General features: G+C 35.2%; 1 protein-coding gene across 7 annotated transcripts in view; it reads right to left on the reverse strand.

The window, feature by feature from the left end:
- The window catches only part of ADGRB3 (adhesion G protein-coupled receptor B3), a 443,727-nt gene that overhangs the window by 12,252 nt on the left and 415,682 nt on the right, over nucleotides 1–15,793 (reverse strand). For 3 of the 7 annotated variants that reach the window (XM_030946501.1, XM_030946504.1, XM_030946502.1), the window contains 4 exons: nucleotides 13,092–13,187; nucleotides 11,702–11,741; nucleotides 8,507–9,150; nucleotides 8,235–8,348 (listed from right to left, as the gene is read on the reverse strand). In XM_030946501.1, coding sequence (XP_030802361.1) covers nucleotides 8,235–8,348; nucleotides 8,507–9,150; nucleotides 11,702–11,741; nucleotides 13,092–13,187 — 894 coding nt within the window. The remainder of the gene's footprint in view (nucleotides 1–8,234; nucleotides 8,349–8,506; nucleotides 9,151–11,701; nucleotides 11,742–13,091; nucleotides 13,188–15,793) is intronic. The other 4 variants (XM_030946507.1, XM_030946506.1, XM_030946505.1 and 1 more) reach the window with 2 other exon arrangements.

Below are 15,793 nucleotides of genomic sequence, written 5' to 3' on the forward strand. Positions count from 1 at the left end.
TCCTGAAATTGAAAGGAATGATTTTACAAGTCTTCCAGCTGTAAAAAGTGGAAGATGTTTGGCCTCTGAGCCCTTGATTATACCACTTTGTGACATGTTGTCTGGTTTTGTAGTAAAATTTTAATGCTCCATTCCGCAATAATATAAGGAATATTACTGCAACACTGTAGACATTCTGATGCCTAAAGGGCTCTGAGGCTCTATAAAAGAACGGTCTAAGTTAAAACCACCAACAAAACAAGCTTTGGAGAAGCTATCTTTAATCATCAAGGCCTGATTTAAAGAGAATCTATGCATGTGATGAGGACTGATCTACTTTTAAGGTACAATTAGACCACATCTACCATTGAAAAGGCTCAGTGTCTACAAAATAAGAAACATGTACAACAGATAATGCAATGATATTTACAGAAGTAACTTTGAAAAACGTTTGAAAAAACTATTTTTAAGTTAGAGTTCAGTAATAAACCAGATACCAATGAATCCTAACTAAAAATATAGCAAATTTAGGAAAAAAAAGTTCAGTTGGCTAGGTACTGTGATTTGTAAAATTGAAACATTTGTATATTGCTTTGTGCACTTGACTGCAGTGAAAATATTCCTGGCATAGCTGGATTATTAGGTTTTGCAACCAGACAACTCTATCACTGTTTACATGGTGAAAATACATAACTAACAGACTGCAAAATATTCAGTTGTACTACTGTCAGAGAGAGGCAAGTATTGCAATTCAGCTGTTAGTTCACACCAGTTATGACTAAACAGGTCAGATACCACAGGTTTTTCTCAGAGAGGATTTTTCTAGGGCTCAACAAGAACCTATCACAAAAACATTTATTTTAAACTTATATAGTAAGGAACATCTGTTCTGAGCTTGTGCTTCACATTTTTTGTGTGGCTGCATACAATGAAACACAGTACAAGTGCTGCTCGAGCATAAAACATAAAATGTGTGTAACTGCCACGGGAGCAGAAAAGTTCTGCAAGGTTTGAAAACCAAAGGATGCTGGTTATGAATGTGATCCTGAACCACGGAAAGTTATTTGCAATATTGTCACTGACAACACTAGGTACACAATCAGGTCCTCCTGGTTGCTACATCATTGTCCTGAAATGACAGCAGTGTTATTTTTTGAGAAGGGGAACATATTCAGAAGTATGAAGTTATTAGGAAACTTACAAGGATGAAGGAGTTTCCTTTCAGTCTCAACTGGAAGTTGAAATTTTACTCAATTGTTGTAGTTTCTGTATAACAGCCATGAAAATAGTTGCACTAGTTGTTTCTGCACATATTCTTTTCCTCTTATATGAAGTTTGTTATGTCTCTTTTGGCTGACAAAAACGTTTTCCACACATACCTAAATGCTTTCAGAAATCAACCATCTAGCTCATTCTACACATTAAACTGACAAAAGGCAACTGAGTGGAGTAAGGGGGGAAATTTCCTTGTGTCAAATGAGCTGCTGAACTGGTCACACCAATATGTTTCTTTCCAAAAAGTTGTTCCCTTTATGCACCTGCAAAACTGAGAATTATTTTAGCAACACAAAAATTACACTGGAAGTTGGTGGGTTTTTCCCAAGGATCAGTTGGAGATTCACTTGAGTATTAATGTTAAAAGAATACAAATAACAAAAAACTGTAAAGGATATTATCTATGCTTTGCCTCATTTAGTATTTTGTATTTGACCAGGTCCTGCTATGATGTTTCAGGAATGATATAGAGAAGGGCAAGTATAAAATCACATTCCTACCACAATACCTTCCATAAGTTTTCAGTAGTTTCAGAATTTCCTTCGGAGGAGCTTATTCTGAAATCTAAAATGCGCTGGGGTAGTGAATTCCACAATTTAAATATGTAAAACATGACAAAGGAAATTAGGTTGTTTATCCCTTTGACATTTTATTGATTAATTAGATTGTTTATCCCTTTGATATTTTATTATGTTCCTCTTTTTGATATTATAGGAGACATGAATAATAGTTTCCTATTCACTCCTCACTCATCTGTTCTCCAAGCTGAAGAGCCCCAAATGCTGGAGAACTGCAAGGGTCAGTAATAAAGGGAGTGTATAAAACCTGAAGATCCATGCAATTAGTCAGTGGCTGGGAGTTAGCTGTTATAATTCTGAAAAAAATGAGGGGTATGGGTAGGCTTCCACCCATGTACAATTACCAATGCTACAGAAAAGGGATCAATTTAAGCAGGCAAGGGTGTGGTAGACCTCTTTGTCAACTTCAGTGATAGGTCTGCATTGCTGCTCTACACTGTAAGAAGCCAAATCTTGCCCATAAACTGGGGAAATTTCAGAGAAAAGTAGCAGCAAAAAGTACTTATAGGAGGAAAGGATAAAAGAGTGATCCAGATTTGTGTAACTTTGTCTCTGGAAGAAGCTTGTACAGAAACCTTAGAAGGATATAAACACTGATAAACCAAACTGGTATGGGAAAAACCTGGAAAACATCAGAATTGGTATAGGGAAAAATGTAAGTTTATGCAACTATGCAATGATTACTAAGGGAAACAGTGGAAGTCCTTCACTCTAGTCTTGAAAGTGAAGTTTGACTAAGTTTTAGAGAAATATATTGTAGAAGATGTTCTTGCATTGATAGAAAAGATGACCTGACAAGAATTTTTCCATCTCTGATTTCTATGGCTCTTTAATCTTAATTGATAAAACCCATTTTATGTAGAAAAAACCCTTACCCTTCATGCCAGAGCCAAAATAAAACTCTGTGAAAAGAGATTTGTGGTAGTAATTTATTTTAAATCAATTTTACTTTGTGCTAATCATGTATAGCTTCTCTGTGTAATTCCAGAACAACTTTAAACTCTGCTGAGGGACAAAAATAGAATTTTGAAGAATAATTTCCATCCACCAGCACACACTAATCCGCTGGCATCAAGAAAGAGCTGCTCCTACTGAAAGACTAATAAAATCCCTCTCCGTGTCTGTAAAATGACAAATGCCTGTTTTTCTCCTTATCCTACTCTGCATTACACCACTATCTGATTAATTACATCAGATACTCCTAAAGATATATTTCATCGTGCAAAGCATAATTGAAACCAGAGATACCATATTATAGAGAGGGCTATAACCATGCTTCCATTAATATAAAGTCTTATTATCAGTAGGTTATAATTTGCTCTGAGATGAGATTTGACACACAAGATCTTAGCCTGAGGAGAATTTTTTCCTAGAAGAAAAGTAAAGAAAAATCTGATTTGGGCCTCAGAGATATAAAGGTGGAACATAGAGAGATGTTTTTGATTTTAAATGCCTTTTGTGTATATATGACTGAAAAACACTCTAGTTTTTGAATAGATCGTTGGCTACTAGTTCATAGCATGAGCTAGACATAAAGCCAGCAAATTGTCATGAAAAAAAGAATTTAATGTGGGAATTTTAAGTCTTTAAAACATGCTAGCAAATTTAGTACGCCAATACACAGCATAAACATAACTTCAAAGATCTCACTTCAAAAGTATTCTAACAAATTATTGTGGCCTGTTGCTCCCTGTTTTTATAGGGCAGCCTGCATATTTATTTACTCAATCAGCTAAGACCATTTGTTTTGTGTTTCTGAACACTTTGAGGGGAAATGTAGCACTTGTTAAATAGGCAATGATAATATAAAGTCTGCAATATATGCTGCACTTTACAAGACCGACTAAAATTTTAATTCTTCACATCTTCAGTTACTACAACAAACTCTGCCTGATTCTACCCCCACTTCTGTAAGATACCCTGAAAATAACCTGCATCAATTTCTGAAGTCAGAGGACTCTGGGACCTACTCACTCAAGTGAAAGAAAGAGAGGGTTGTTACAGGGTTAGACTTCATTTTACTGAGAGTCACAAAATTGGCAAGAGCTGTCTCCACAGCTTATTGAAGAATGAAATGAGGAGGGATAGAAATCTGAGATACAGAATGCCTGAAAATAAATGCAATGGGGAAACATGATAAAGAAGAAATTCCTGGGGTGCTCATCTCTATATATTTGTTCTCTCTTTTTTTTTACTTCTCATGTCATAAATCAAAATGATTTCACAACATTTTGCTTTTTTTTTCCTGCCTGAATGCTCTGGTAGTTTATTGATGAGATTGACTATTTTAACTTTGTAATTTTTTCCTTCTTTTTCTGCTTTGGGGATTTTATTATTATTATTTTAGATCTTGTTTCTTCCCTGCTGTTTTTATCTCATTCTTCCTAATACCTTCGTTTTGTTTTTTCTCCATTTCTGCCATATTTCCCACCTTTTTTAATGTCTTTTTTTCTGCTCTTTATCTTTACCTATCTTTAATTTTTCTTTGCACTTCAATATCTTAAACATATCCCTTTATTTTCTCCGCTGTAACAGTATTTTGTTCCTTAAGTCCCCTGTCAGTGATTTGGCCAAGGACCTTCAGAGTTGACTGAATGTATCAAGAGCTCTCATAAATGAATACAGAAGGATTATTTTGGTCAAACAATCAACTTACTACACATAAAAATCTCACAGCAGAATCTGAGACAGAAAAAAAAAGAAAATAAGAGTCTGGGAAGAGAATTCCAGTTCTTTATGTGACAAATAATTTGTGAAGTCCTTTCCTTCCCGTTCTTGTTAAGCACATGGCATCTCCCCACCCCACCACCCCTTAATAAATATTTCTATTGCCTGTATTTGCATGTTCTTAATTTTACAAATTTTTTAAGTCTTTGTCTTCAGCTCTTTTCCATTTCTGCTCACACTACACTAACCAGAGTTCCCTTCAAAGAACTGTTTATTCTTCCACAAAGCTAACAATGCAAGTCTCTTCACAGGTATCTACTTCTTCATCCATTTTTTTTTTTTTGCCTAATAAAAAGAGATTAATTACTTTTCCTGGAGATATGTTTCCCAGATCAGCTTCTTCCTCTACATTTAAACCTCCTAACTTTCCTCTGCATCTAAGTGTCTGGGAATGCAATTCTTCACTTCAAAGTAATTTCATTTTAATGAGCACAACACTGAGTGTACATTTTCAAAACAAAAACCATTCCAAAAGACTGTATTGAGTGTTCTCTTCATTAAAATCAAAACACTTTGAACTGAAGGAGCATGCTACAAGCCACTTTGATGCCAAGGTAGCAAAGCCAGTTTTAATCCATGCATATAAGGAATGTTCAGGAGATTAACCAGATGTTTGATTAGTCCTCCTCAGAAACTCTGTGTTGTGCTAATATGCCTGCCTGTGCCTATCATCACATAAGTACTGTTGGGTGCATACCAAATAAAATAAAAATCACTGATTTGCACATTGCAAATCTGCACATCCTTAAATTTATACTTATCTGGGCAATACTTGTATGTAAATATTATGGCATTCTCAAGCTATCTTTTGCAAACTAAAATTCCTCCAGATATAGTAAAGCATTTAATTGTTCACATCTAAGCATTTCCTTTGGAAAAAAAATAGATAAAAAAGTTTTAGAAGAAAGTTTGTGACAAACAGTAAGATGCATCTGACTAAATTTAGGACATCCACATTTTTGGTGCTTGTGTTTGAACTACTCATTCTGGCTTCCTCTATGGAATCTGAAAAGAGACACATGCACCGAGGTATGTAATTTACTTCATCCTGGAGCAGATGTCTAAAAGTGGCCTAAAAATGGCTATTTGTCTCAATTGACTCTATAGGGGAGCCAAATGTGAAAAGCTCTTTTTCCATTTCAGAAGGGGAATGTCTACATTTAGATATTTAATGGTAGGGTTGGTGGATCCTCCCCTCAGGGTTAGAAGTCAGAATATAAGTTTTTTGTGCTGATATTGTAGATGTGTTCCTACTACAAGCTGATATGAGGGGGAAGCTTTCTGCTGCTCAGGATATTCTCCTTCAGAGCTGGTCTAGTCATGCTCTGTCAGGAAAGAGGTGGGCAGTGTGGTCTTGAATGTCCTGCTGCAGGTTTTGCTGCTCCATAATGTCTGACAAAGCCCTGTCTTTTGAAAAGTCTTGCAATCTTTCAAAAACCAAATCCCTTGCCCCCCCATTTTTACTTTGTTTAAGGCAGCCACAAAAGTTAATCCAGTGGGTCACTTCCAGCCAATAACATTTTGGACTTTGCCTCAACCCTTGCTTCTTACACATCTGCATAGTAAAAACACAATCACATTCTTTATCTGGCTGGATCTGCTTATCAGGATCTGTTTGAGACTCTGATTTTCTTCTACATACAATTTTCTTTCATGCTCCTATCTTCAGTTCAGTGCAGCACATCCTCATCCAGTAATGTCAGGAATCACAAAGGCAGACACAAAAGCCGAAACAGTTTCTTTCATTTCTGACCTGCCATAATATCTGTGCTTTTTTCCTAATACATGGGATTATGCTGGGTTTCATGAGGTTTACAAACATAACTGGCACTCTGGACCAAAATACAACCTTCTAAACCTACTATACTTCCCAAGTTAGAAGAAGCTACATATTTACTGTTTTGTAATATTTTACTGCATTTTCTAGTACATAGTTATTAGTCCTCCTGAGTGTAAAAATGATATACAGAATGGTGACTGAGATTCTGTGTCTACATCGCATCTTAAAGTTAAAATATGATACAAATACAGTTAGAAAAATAACTTTAAAGGAGCAGTACATTATACTGATAATTTTTCAGGCCTATATTCCAAAATGGTGTCAGGAACTATAATTTTGTGTACGATGAAGTAACTATTGTCACAATTTTTACAACTTAACTAAGATCTGCTCTTTTTTTTTTTTTTAAGGTGTCCTAGATGAACTTTGTCACCAATGGAAGAAAAGAGACATCACCAGAAATTTATTTACAGTAGAGGTTTGGTGGCAAATGTGTCCATCTTCTCAAAGAACTATGAATCTTCCTCACATTTCCATATGTCTAATATTAACTGGACTGGATTTAAGCCTCTGTATCTGACAAAAATGATCTGAAAGATGGTATTGTAGATAGCTGGGAGAGGATACTGCTGGAAGGTGACCTTATCTATTCTGCTTCTGGGGTTGCATTAAATTTGAGAACTCCTGTGCATCACTCAAGATCTATTAACTAATATACCTGAAGCAAGGGCAGTAATTTCTTTAACAATGCAGACTTGCTATGAAAGAGCCTGTCTATCTGAGCACTGGAAGGGCAAGCACTTAAGCTATCTTTTAGCAATAATTTTGAGAATTTGTTGAAGATTATACATATTCACTTTAACAACAACCAAAACATGGATAATTTTTGATTCCTTGCAGATCTGCACACTTCATTTGCTACTAATTTTTAAGTTAAATCAACTCTTGTAAAAACTTATTGTAGTACACACACAATATAAACAGCACAGAAAATATTTTGCTTTCAAACCCTGTAAAGATATCTCTTAAAAAGAATCTAATTTCTGATCTTCTGCCCAAATTCTTAATAAAACTTCATCAAACTTCAATTCCATTTTAAAAGAAGCATCTATAAGTATCCACTATTTATGAAGTATCAGCTACACTTGCATCTAAAAATTGAAAAATAAGGCTGAGTCTCTGCTTCCCTACCCAGATGGGTCTAAGCACTGTGGAGTAATAGCTAACGGCTTCAAGTTCACACAAAAAAGTAGATTTTTTTTCCAAGGGTGACTTCTTTCAGAGAATGAGTACCATGTTTTTCTCATTTGTCTTTCTCTGTCCCACAAAATGCCATGTTTCACAACATTTGATGTGCTGATGAAATGTATTCCCAGTTCTTAAGGAGGTCCAAGCATGAAATAAACTCCAGCTCACTCCTGGCCTTCACACGTAAAAGCTTAATAAGAATGGCAGTATTTGATGCTTAGGTCTTAACCATTTATTTCCACAGTTTTCACTTTGAAAATGCTTAAATCCCACAGACAGATTGTAGTAACAACTGAAAGCCTTTTAAAGTCTTTTCAGTTCACTTTTGCAATCTGACTGGAATCTGTGATGCTCCACACGAAGCCCACCTGTACCTATTGCACACATCAGTTGTACCAATGCCTGCATGCACATGCAAAGAAAACTAAATCAGTAAATGGTGAACTACTGGATGGAAGAATCCAAAATTTACACCAATGAGAGCAGAATCAGATCTATCATATCTGAGACAGATATGATTGTCAGCAATAAAGTGGCAAATATTTTCAACTGCATGTGCTTGCAGGTAGGGCCAATGATTAGCACTTGTATCTTGCAGGAATAGTTTTTCTTCTCATAGCAACACAGAATTTTCCAGTGGACTTTACCTGGTAGGTCACGAAATCCTCGGCAGTCGTGTGGAATGTTAAATCTCCAGAACTATATTTTTTCATACAGACTGGCTCTGAAACTTTAGTCTTGTTTTCTAGGTATAAACACTTCTGATAATAAGAGAAATATGAACAGCAGTGTATGATCCCAAACAATAATTTATACTGAATTAAAACATTAGCTTCACCCCTTAGACACAAGACACAATTTATTGTCTTACCATAAAATTAGAACAACAGAGCATGCAATTTGTTTATGCACCACTGACCTCTAAAGAGCTCATCGATATTGTGGATCCAGTTTCACTTCTTGATAATCCTGCATTGTCATCCAGCTCTGAGGCAATGAAATTCTTCACTGCTGTGCGGGGCTCAAACGGCAAACTCTGCATATGTTCTTGGGTGGGAAGATGCTGGTCTAAATTGATATTAAATTGGTCCATTACAGAGGGATTCATATTGAACTCAGGATTAACTTTGTAGTGCAGCAGCCTTTCATGAGGCAAGGTATCCATGCCTATATTCATTTTGCTTTCATCTTTCAGGGATGGCTGGGTATTTACTGAGCCCCGGGGCATGACTATATAGTCGCTCTCTATCATCCGCTCTTGAGGATGGACTATGTCCATATCTGCACCTCTCAAATTATCGTCAGTGCATAAGTACACAGTCCTCCGCAGCTCGCTGTTGTCTTTTTTCAAGCACTGATTGGCCAGTTCACTCATACTCATAGGCATGTGGAGACCTGTTGGTTGCTGGATGATGACTTTGGAGATGATGTTTCCAGGCAAGGTTGAATAGCTCATTCCTTCTGGGTTTGGTCCCTTTTCCTCCTCTTCATCATTTAGTGAAATTCTAGAAAGTGTTCCTGTTATAGTGGCTGCTCTGCAAGGTCCAATGTCTTTATGCAGAACTGTGGACCAGAGAACAGGATTCTTACAGCAGGAAACCATATCAACCTAACACTACTTTTTCTTGTGGCTTTATCTAGCCGCGCTTCTTTACCAGTGCATCTTCTAAAATATTTTCTATCCACTTATTAGCTTTCATGTTATAAATATTGTTTTTGGAAAAGCTTTTCTGTGGTTTTGGGTTTTTTGTTCTCTTAATTTACTGTGTGCAACTGACACTGATCTCTGACTAACTTCAGTCATTTATATGAATTAAAACCACTTCATTTGTTCCTACTGACTTCTATAGATTTTAGGTGAGTTACAGCTTAAGCACAAGCCTGCCATGTGGAACTCATTAAGAGTTTTCCAAAAAATACAGTATGACATCCCTACTGCCATTATTAACTCCACATAACCTTCTGGAAAATGTCAAACAGATTGTAAGGCAGAATCATTTTGTCAATCCATTGTAATGACCTACCATAAGATTATAACTATGAGCATGTGTTCCTAAACTCCTAAATGTTCCTTTTCACTGACTTTTAAAAACTCTTCTCTGTTAAATTATGTTTTAAATAAAAGTAACCAAAGAATTACCACATTGGGAAAAAATTCCATTGGTATCAGAAAGAATATTTTACTGTATCTGGAAAGGTTATAAAGAATATAAACATGTTTTATAGCAGAGTCATAATCCACTTCTGTTCTAGGCCTAGACTTCCTGTTCAAACTTGTAGCAACATTCAATGATTTTTTGGGGGGCGAGGTTTACATGTAAAAGTTACTAATCCTGTTATAAAATTCAAAATTTCCAGAAGCATTGAAGAATGGCTTCAAAAGCAAAGCATCTATTCAATTACAATTATTCATCTTTCAAAAAACAAAAACAAAAGAAAAAAAATAATAATAAGAAAAAAAGTACGTCTATAATCCAAAATCTGTAATGAAAGAAAAAGGGTAGAAAACAATGAAAGTAACCAATTGCTGGGTTTATTCCAGCTGCCTACAGGGATTTTCTGGTCCTGGTTAAAAATACTTTCATTCACAACAGTGCTATTTTATACAACAAACCCCAACTCATGGGCTGAGACAGAAAGACAGACTCAAGTATCTAGGTTTTACATTTGCATCTATTCTGGTTGCCCAAGGGCTCTGATGACCCAGATCCCCCAGTGCCCGCCTGTCAGTTCACTGCCTTTTCCATAGCAAGCAGCTCATAAGACATCTGACTCTCCTTCCTCACACTAAACTAACTTTCATTTTTTTCCATTATGAAAATAATGATTTGCTTCTAAACAATGGTGAACAAATACCTGAATTCAGTGTCTGCTTCATTGTTTCCAGTGACACTTGTTCAGAAATTTCAAACAGTGATCTATCCTTAAATTTTTTCATTATCAGAAAGTGAGTTCAAATGCTTATCAAGTAAAGCCTGTTCATAACAGCACTCAGAGTCAATCTCCTTTAGGACACCTCTGACAAGGCCCTCTGTATTGCAGAGCTATGTTGTCACAGAAGTGGGAACTACATGGATCAATGGTGGATTTTTGTCTGCATTGGATGGTGACACACAGGCATTTGTGCTACAATTCACTATCCTGATTCCTCCAAAATACATGTGCATATTAAAACTGATCTGTAGGGAAGAACTAAGTCTATGTAGCAAGAACTCAATTGGCAGTTTTTTAAAGGTGGGTGACTGGAAACTCAAACTTCACCTTAATGAGATCAGCTTTCTTGGCTCTGCATTTAGCCAGTGAAGAGAAAGTGTCTTTCAGGTGGCTGATGCAGAAGAGCTAAATCAGGCTTCTGCTCTGACTCACTCCATAGAGAGGACACACTCTCTTTTTCCCTTTATTGAAAACTGAGGGTGTTTAGGCAAGACTGTTTCCCTAGGAAAAACTGTCCTTTGGAAATATCTCCTAGATTAAAATATTTCTGTAGAGTTTAAATCGTAATTTATTTTATACTTCACTATTTAAACAAGGTAGGCAAATAAATAGGTGAAAATATGTTGTCTTTAATATATGGAAACAAATATAGCTAATTGATTAAAGATCACACTACTGAAATATATTTTTAAAAACTGCAGCTTTTCTCATTAAAGTGGAATAAAACTTAATTTGCTTAAACTATTGTTGATTTCACTTAAGAGTCCTAAAAAACATACCCATTTTAAAATGAATGCAAATTGATGCATCCTTCATATACACAGCTGTCAAGATACACTTTTTTTTTTTTTGTTAGAGTAAAATGATATTTTCACATTTGCTTGTGTACCAGGGAAGGAAAGCTTAATGCATTAAAGATTATGTTCTTTCCACAACTATTTGCTTTCTAATAGACAGTCACACCTTTGACTACTTTCTAAATGCTCAATTCTAGTTAATGGCCCTAGTAACACAATTAAATAATGTATTCACAAAGTGACATAATTTTTCACATTTTATTTTGTTTAAATTAATAAATATTTCCTACAAAGAGCTAAACCCCAATATTTTTCTGGTTTTCACTTCACAAGGAACTTGTACAAGACTATTTGTTGGCTAAATACTCTCTCGATGTTCTTACCTGACCGACAAGCAATGTCTACATCCTTCTCAAAATCAGTCTGTAACAAGAAACAGTGAAACAGAACAGCCATTAATAATTCAAAAATAAACCACAACACCTTTTTGCCAACTAGCACTTCCAAAATGTCCTACTTACAGGGTCATAGTCTGTTAAAAATGGTTTCTTGTTGCTGAGAAGGTGAAGTGTATTGTTTTACAACAGCAGAGCTTTAGAAAGTTTCCTAAAGTATAACTGGGTGGTTTTCAAAGTATGCTGCCTGACCAGAAAAAATAAAATAAAATAGATGGAAGTAGAGTATATAATTTTAATAAAATGATACAGTGTATAGTTTTTAAGGTATATGGAAGAATAACTTCTACATCTCACCAAAAGATCTTCTTTAAGGAAGATTTTCATGGTAATGTTATGAAAAAAAGTATGAAAAATAGCCTCCAATACAAATTACTGTGAATAAGTGTAATTCAAGTAGTCCATCCTGTTTGAAACTTCATTAATTTGTGTAAATGCTTATGTTATGAAAAATTCTGTCATTTCTTTCTATTAATGTAGTCATATAAAATTTTTGTACTCCCTGAAAACAACTATTATTTATTTCATTATGCAAAAATTAATTGTGAGAACAAGGAAGAATTTTAACAGTTGAAAATCAAAGGACATTTTCCCAGTTAAACAAAACTATTCTGTTAGAGAATTTTTTTACTTTTTCTTTTTATTTTCACAAGAAGTTTATTCCATGCTAAATGTTCAGTAAAACTGATCTCTTTCTTGCTTGTGAAGTATAAACATTAAATTCTTTTCTTGATTCATCATTTTGAAGGGCATCTGCTTGCTGTATCTTGCATTCTTGCTGAGCCTTGCATGTCTTTAGGGCCTGATTCCGACCCCATTATAGTCAATGACAAAGTGGTGTTCAAAGTGAAGAGATCACTATGTTGTATTAATACGTTACCTAATAATATGAGCAAAATTCACTATCTCTTAATTTAACACACTTAATAGATTCCCCCTGTAGAATGTCTAGCACTTTCTCCTTATCTTGTTTGAGAACATTTTTCAAGACCTCATGAAGGGAAATGCCTCAGTACTCTTTACAGCAACACTAGAAAATGTCACAATATATTATTCAATTCTTTTTTGTTCTCTTATTTAAGATTCTTTTGTCCTACAGAACACTGGTGGAAGATGCCAACTCTCTGTGCTCCCCTAAATAAACACAACAATAATTTAAAACTAGCTAAGATATTTAAGCAAGCAGATGATAACCTAAACAGTCTTTTGCTTAGGTGTTAATATTTCAGACATGCAAACTTGTCACATACAACACAGTAAGTTTTTCTTCCTGTTAGGAACACTAAATTCATAGTCAAAGAAGAAAATAAAAGCTAACCATGATTTGAGCATGTCCATTAGGAAAAGAACTTGAAGAATCTGCATTGATTGGATCCTGGCAATTTCTTAGCCGACATCTGAATGCATCTTGAACCTGTGAAAAAAATATCTTATACTGATTCTTGTGAAACATTGTAGTCTCCTAGTAGAGATTAAATTAAATCACATGGAATATGATGCATGACTTTTCTTTAGCCCGCTTCATAAATCAGAGGCAATAAATATAAATGCCTATTTCTGTCATTTCATACATTTGTTATACTTTGTGGCTGCTATAAATTTGTCAGTCTATCACATAGAGACCACAGAATTAGTTTTATGTATGGCCAGAATTACCTACTAGACAGTGATTATATAGTATTTAAGCCACATTTGTCTTGGTGACAGTATTTGGCTTTGTCTTACTCACTTTGGTAGGCGTCTGATAACAAGATTAATAGACATACTGTTAACTGTTAATATTGCAAGATAAAGTGTATCTTCTTGATAAATGTATGATTCTTGAAAGACAGTTCTTTACAGTTACTGTAACCAGACAGTTATTGAAATTAGTTCTTAACCATTATTGTAATCTCCTAATTCTACTTTAAAGAATAAGTCTATTTGAAAGATATTACTGATTCCAATAATAATCTTTAGCTCCACGTACAGAGAATCTAATGCATCTCTTCTAGGAGTAAAATTCTCCAGATGAGAGAAGTATCTTCAATGTAAGCACACGAAGAAAAGTGGACTTTTTGCACACAGACATATTTTTTGAAAGTACAAAACAAGGTGTGACTTGGGAAACAGGAATATGGTTGGGTGATACAGTTTCTTGTTCAAATAAAAAAGTACTATGAATGAAATGCCTACAAAAAACTACATTCCATTTATTATATGTAAAAATTACTTGATGTCTTATTCAGAATATTTAAAAGGGATAAAATTGTCTTCTACTTATGGACATTATGTGAACAGCAGAAGAAGATAATTCATCAATTGTTGCTGGTGAGAAGCAGTCCCCTTTAAATGTATCATATTCTAAGGTGAGTTGTTCAGAAGCTATCACAAAAGCAAAACTGAAATTAAAACCAATTCTGAATAGAAAGCATTTTTTTAAAGGGCTAAATCTTCAAATGAATAGGACTGCTTTGCAGTTTTGGTAAGTGACTGCTACAGGTGGAAGGAGTGAAAAATAGGGCAGAAGGAAGAATGAAGCAAGGTGGAAAGGTTTGGATTGATTTCAAAACACCAAGACTTACCACACGTTGTAATTTAAAGTGTGCTGTATTGAAACTCAGATTGTGATTTTAGGTCACTACACTTGCTTTGGTTTTCCATGTTTTTGATGTTAATTTAATTTGGCATCTCCCAGTTGCTGCAAATTTAATCCAAGTCTTCTCTCACTTTATCAATGCTAAAGTTAGGTCACACTTCAGAGTTTTATACTCTTGGATAAGCGCTGGCACAGTGATTTGACAAAAAATATAATAAAAAAATGCTTCCTTCAAAGCATCCCCAGCTGTGCTGAATCTCATCTCCAGGCACATGATACTTGACCCCAAAGCATAGTTACTTCAGAACATACTGTTTATCTCACTCCACTCTGTATAGTGGACCTCCTAATTTTTGGGACTCTTTGTTCATGGAGGTTCCCCAGTTCTAATAGATCTAGAGATCTCAAGAATCTCATGTCATACTTTCAGTGCCTTCTACATTAAAGCAGTGAATCTTGATTTTAGGATCCTCTTGAATGTGCATGTTTCTTACAATGCTTCTGAAGTGCAAGCAGCATATGATCTGAACATGTTAACAGAATGTAAAATGTAGCATTATCCAGGATACTGACATATGTTTCAGTTTTTAGATGTCCTCACCCAAGTCAGAATCAAAATGGTTGAACTTTCTAAATATCAACTTGCTCTTCTAAATTGCTTTTTCAAAATTGTTGTTTGAGTATGTAAAGACTGTGCTGTCTTTACATTTTACTTTGAAACACAATCTTGTTTTCCCCCCTGCCTTTTAACATCAAGTAACAAGATTTTCTTAGAGCAGGCAGAGAAGGAGAGACAGATGTGATGAACGTGCGGATACCAGGGAAGTAGTTTCCTTAGCAACAGTAACCAGCTCCAAGCTTTTATAACTTACCCTTGCCCTACTCATGTACTTTTTATTTTTCTCCTGCAATTCTGAAATGTGGGCTCTAGACGCCAACGATGAATTTAATCCAAATGCTCTCTATGCCACAGAGCACAGCTAAAGAAAAAATTACATGTGGGTTCCTCCCATCACCAGCTTTAACATAAGTTACTAAGTGCGATTCAAATCAGCTTTAAAGCATCTTGTGTTCAAGCAGATCAGGCAAACTGTTTTGCTGAGATAGATAAACCTCAAAGCTGACCCCTTGTATCATTCTGTGACACACCCGTCACCATCTCCCAATGCCCAATTAGATGTTAAAACAGCAAAGTGAGGCAAAAAAAGAGAACAGCTCTAGGCTCTCTGGGATAAGAAGGCAAAACGATGCAATAATATCTAACTACTTTGCATTTTTCTTCCAAAATTTCCAAATAGTCTAAGAAAGGTCTTATGCTTAAAAAGTATAATATTCTTTTTAGAAGTTAGGAAATCTAAGTATAGAAACATTTAATGCCTTTCCAAAAGACACTGAATTGATGGTGGACAGAAATAAATGACACATAGTCTTCTTTGTACATC

Source organism: Camarhynchus parvulus, chromosome 3 (genome assembly GCF_901933205.1).
Source record: "Camarhynchus parvulus chromosome 3, STF_HiC, whole genome shotgun sequence".
Taxonomy (NCBI): domain Eukaryota; kingdom Metazoa; phylum Chordata; class Aves; order Passeriformes; family Thraupidae; genus Camarhynchus; species Camarhynchus parvulus.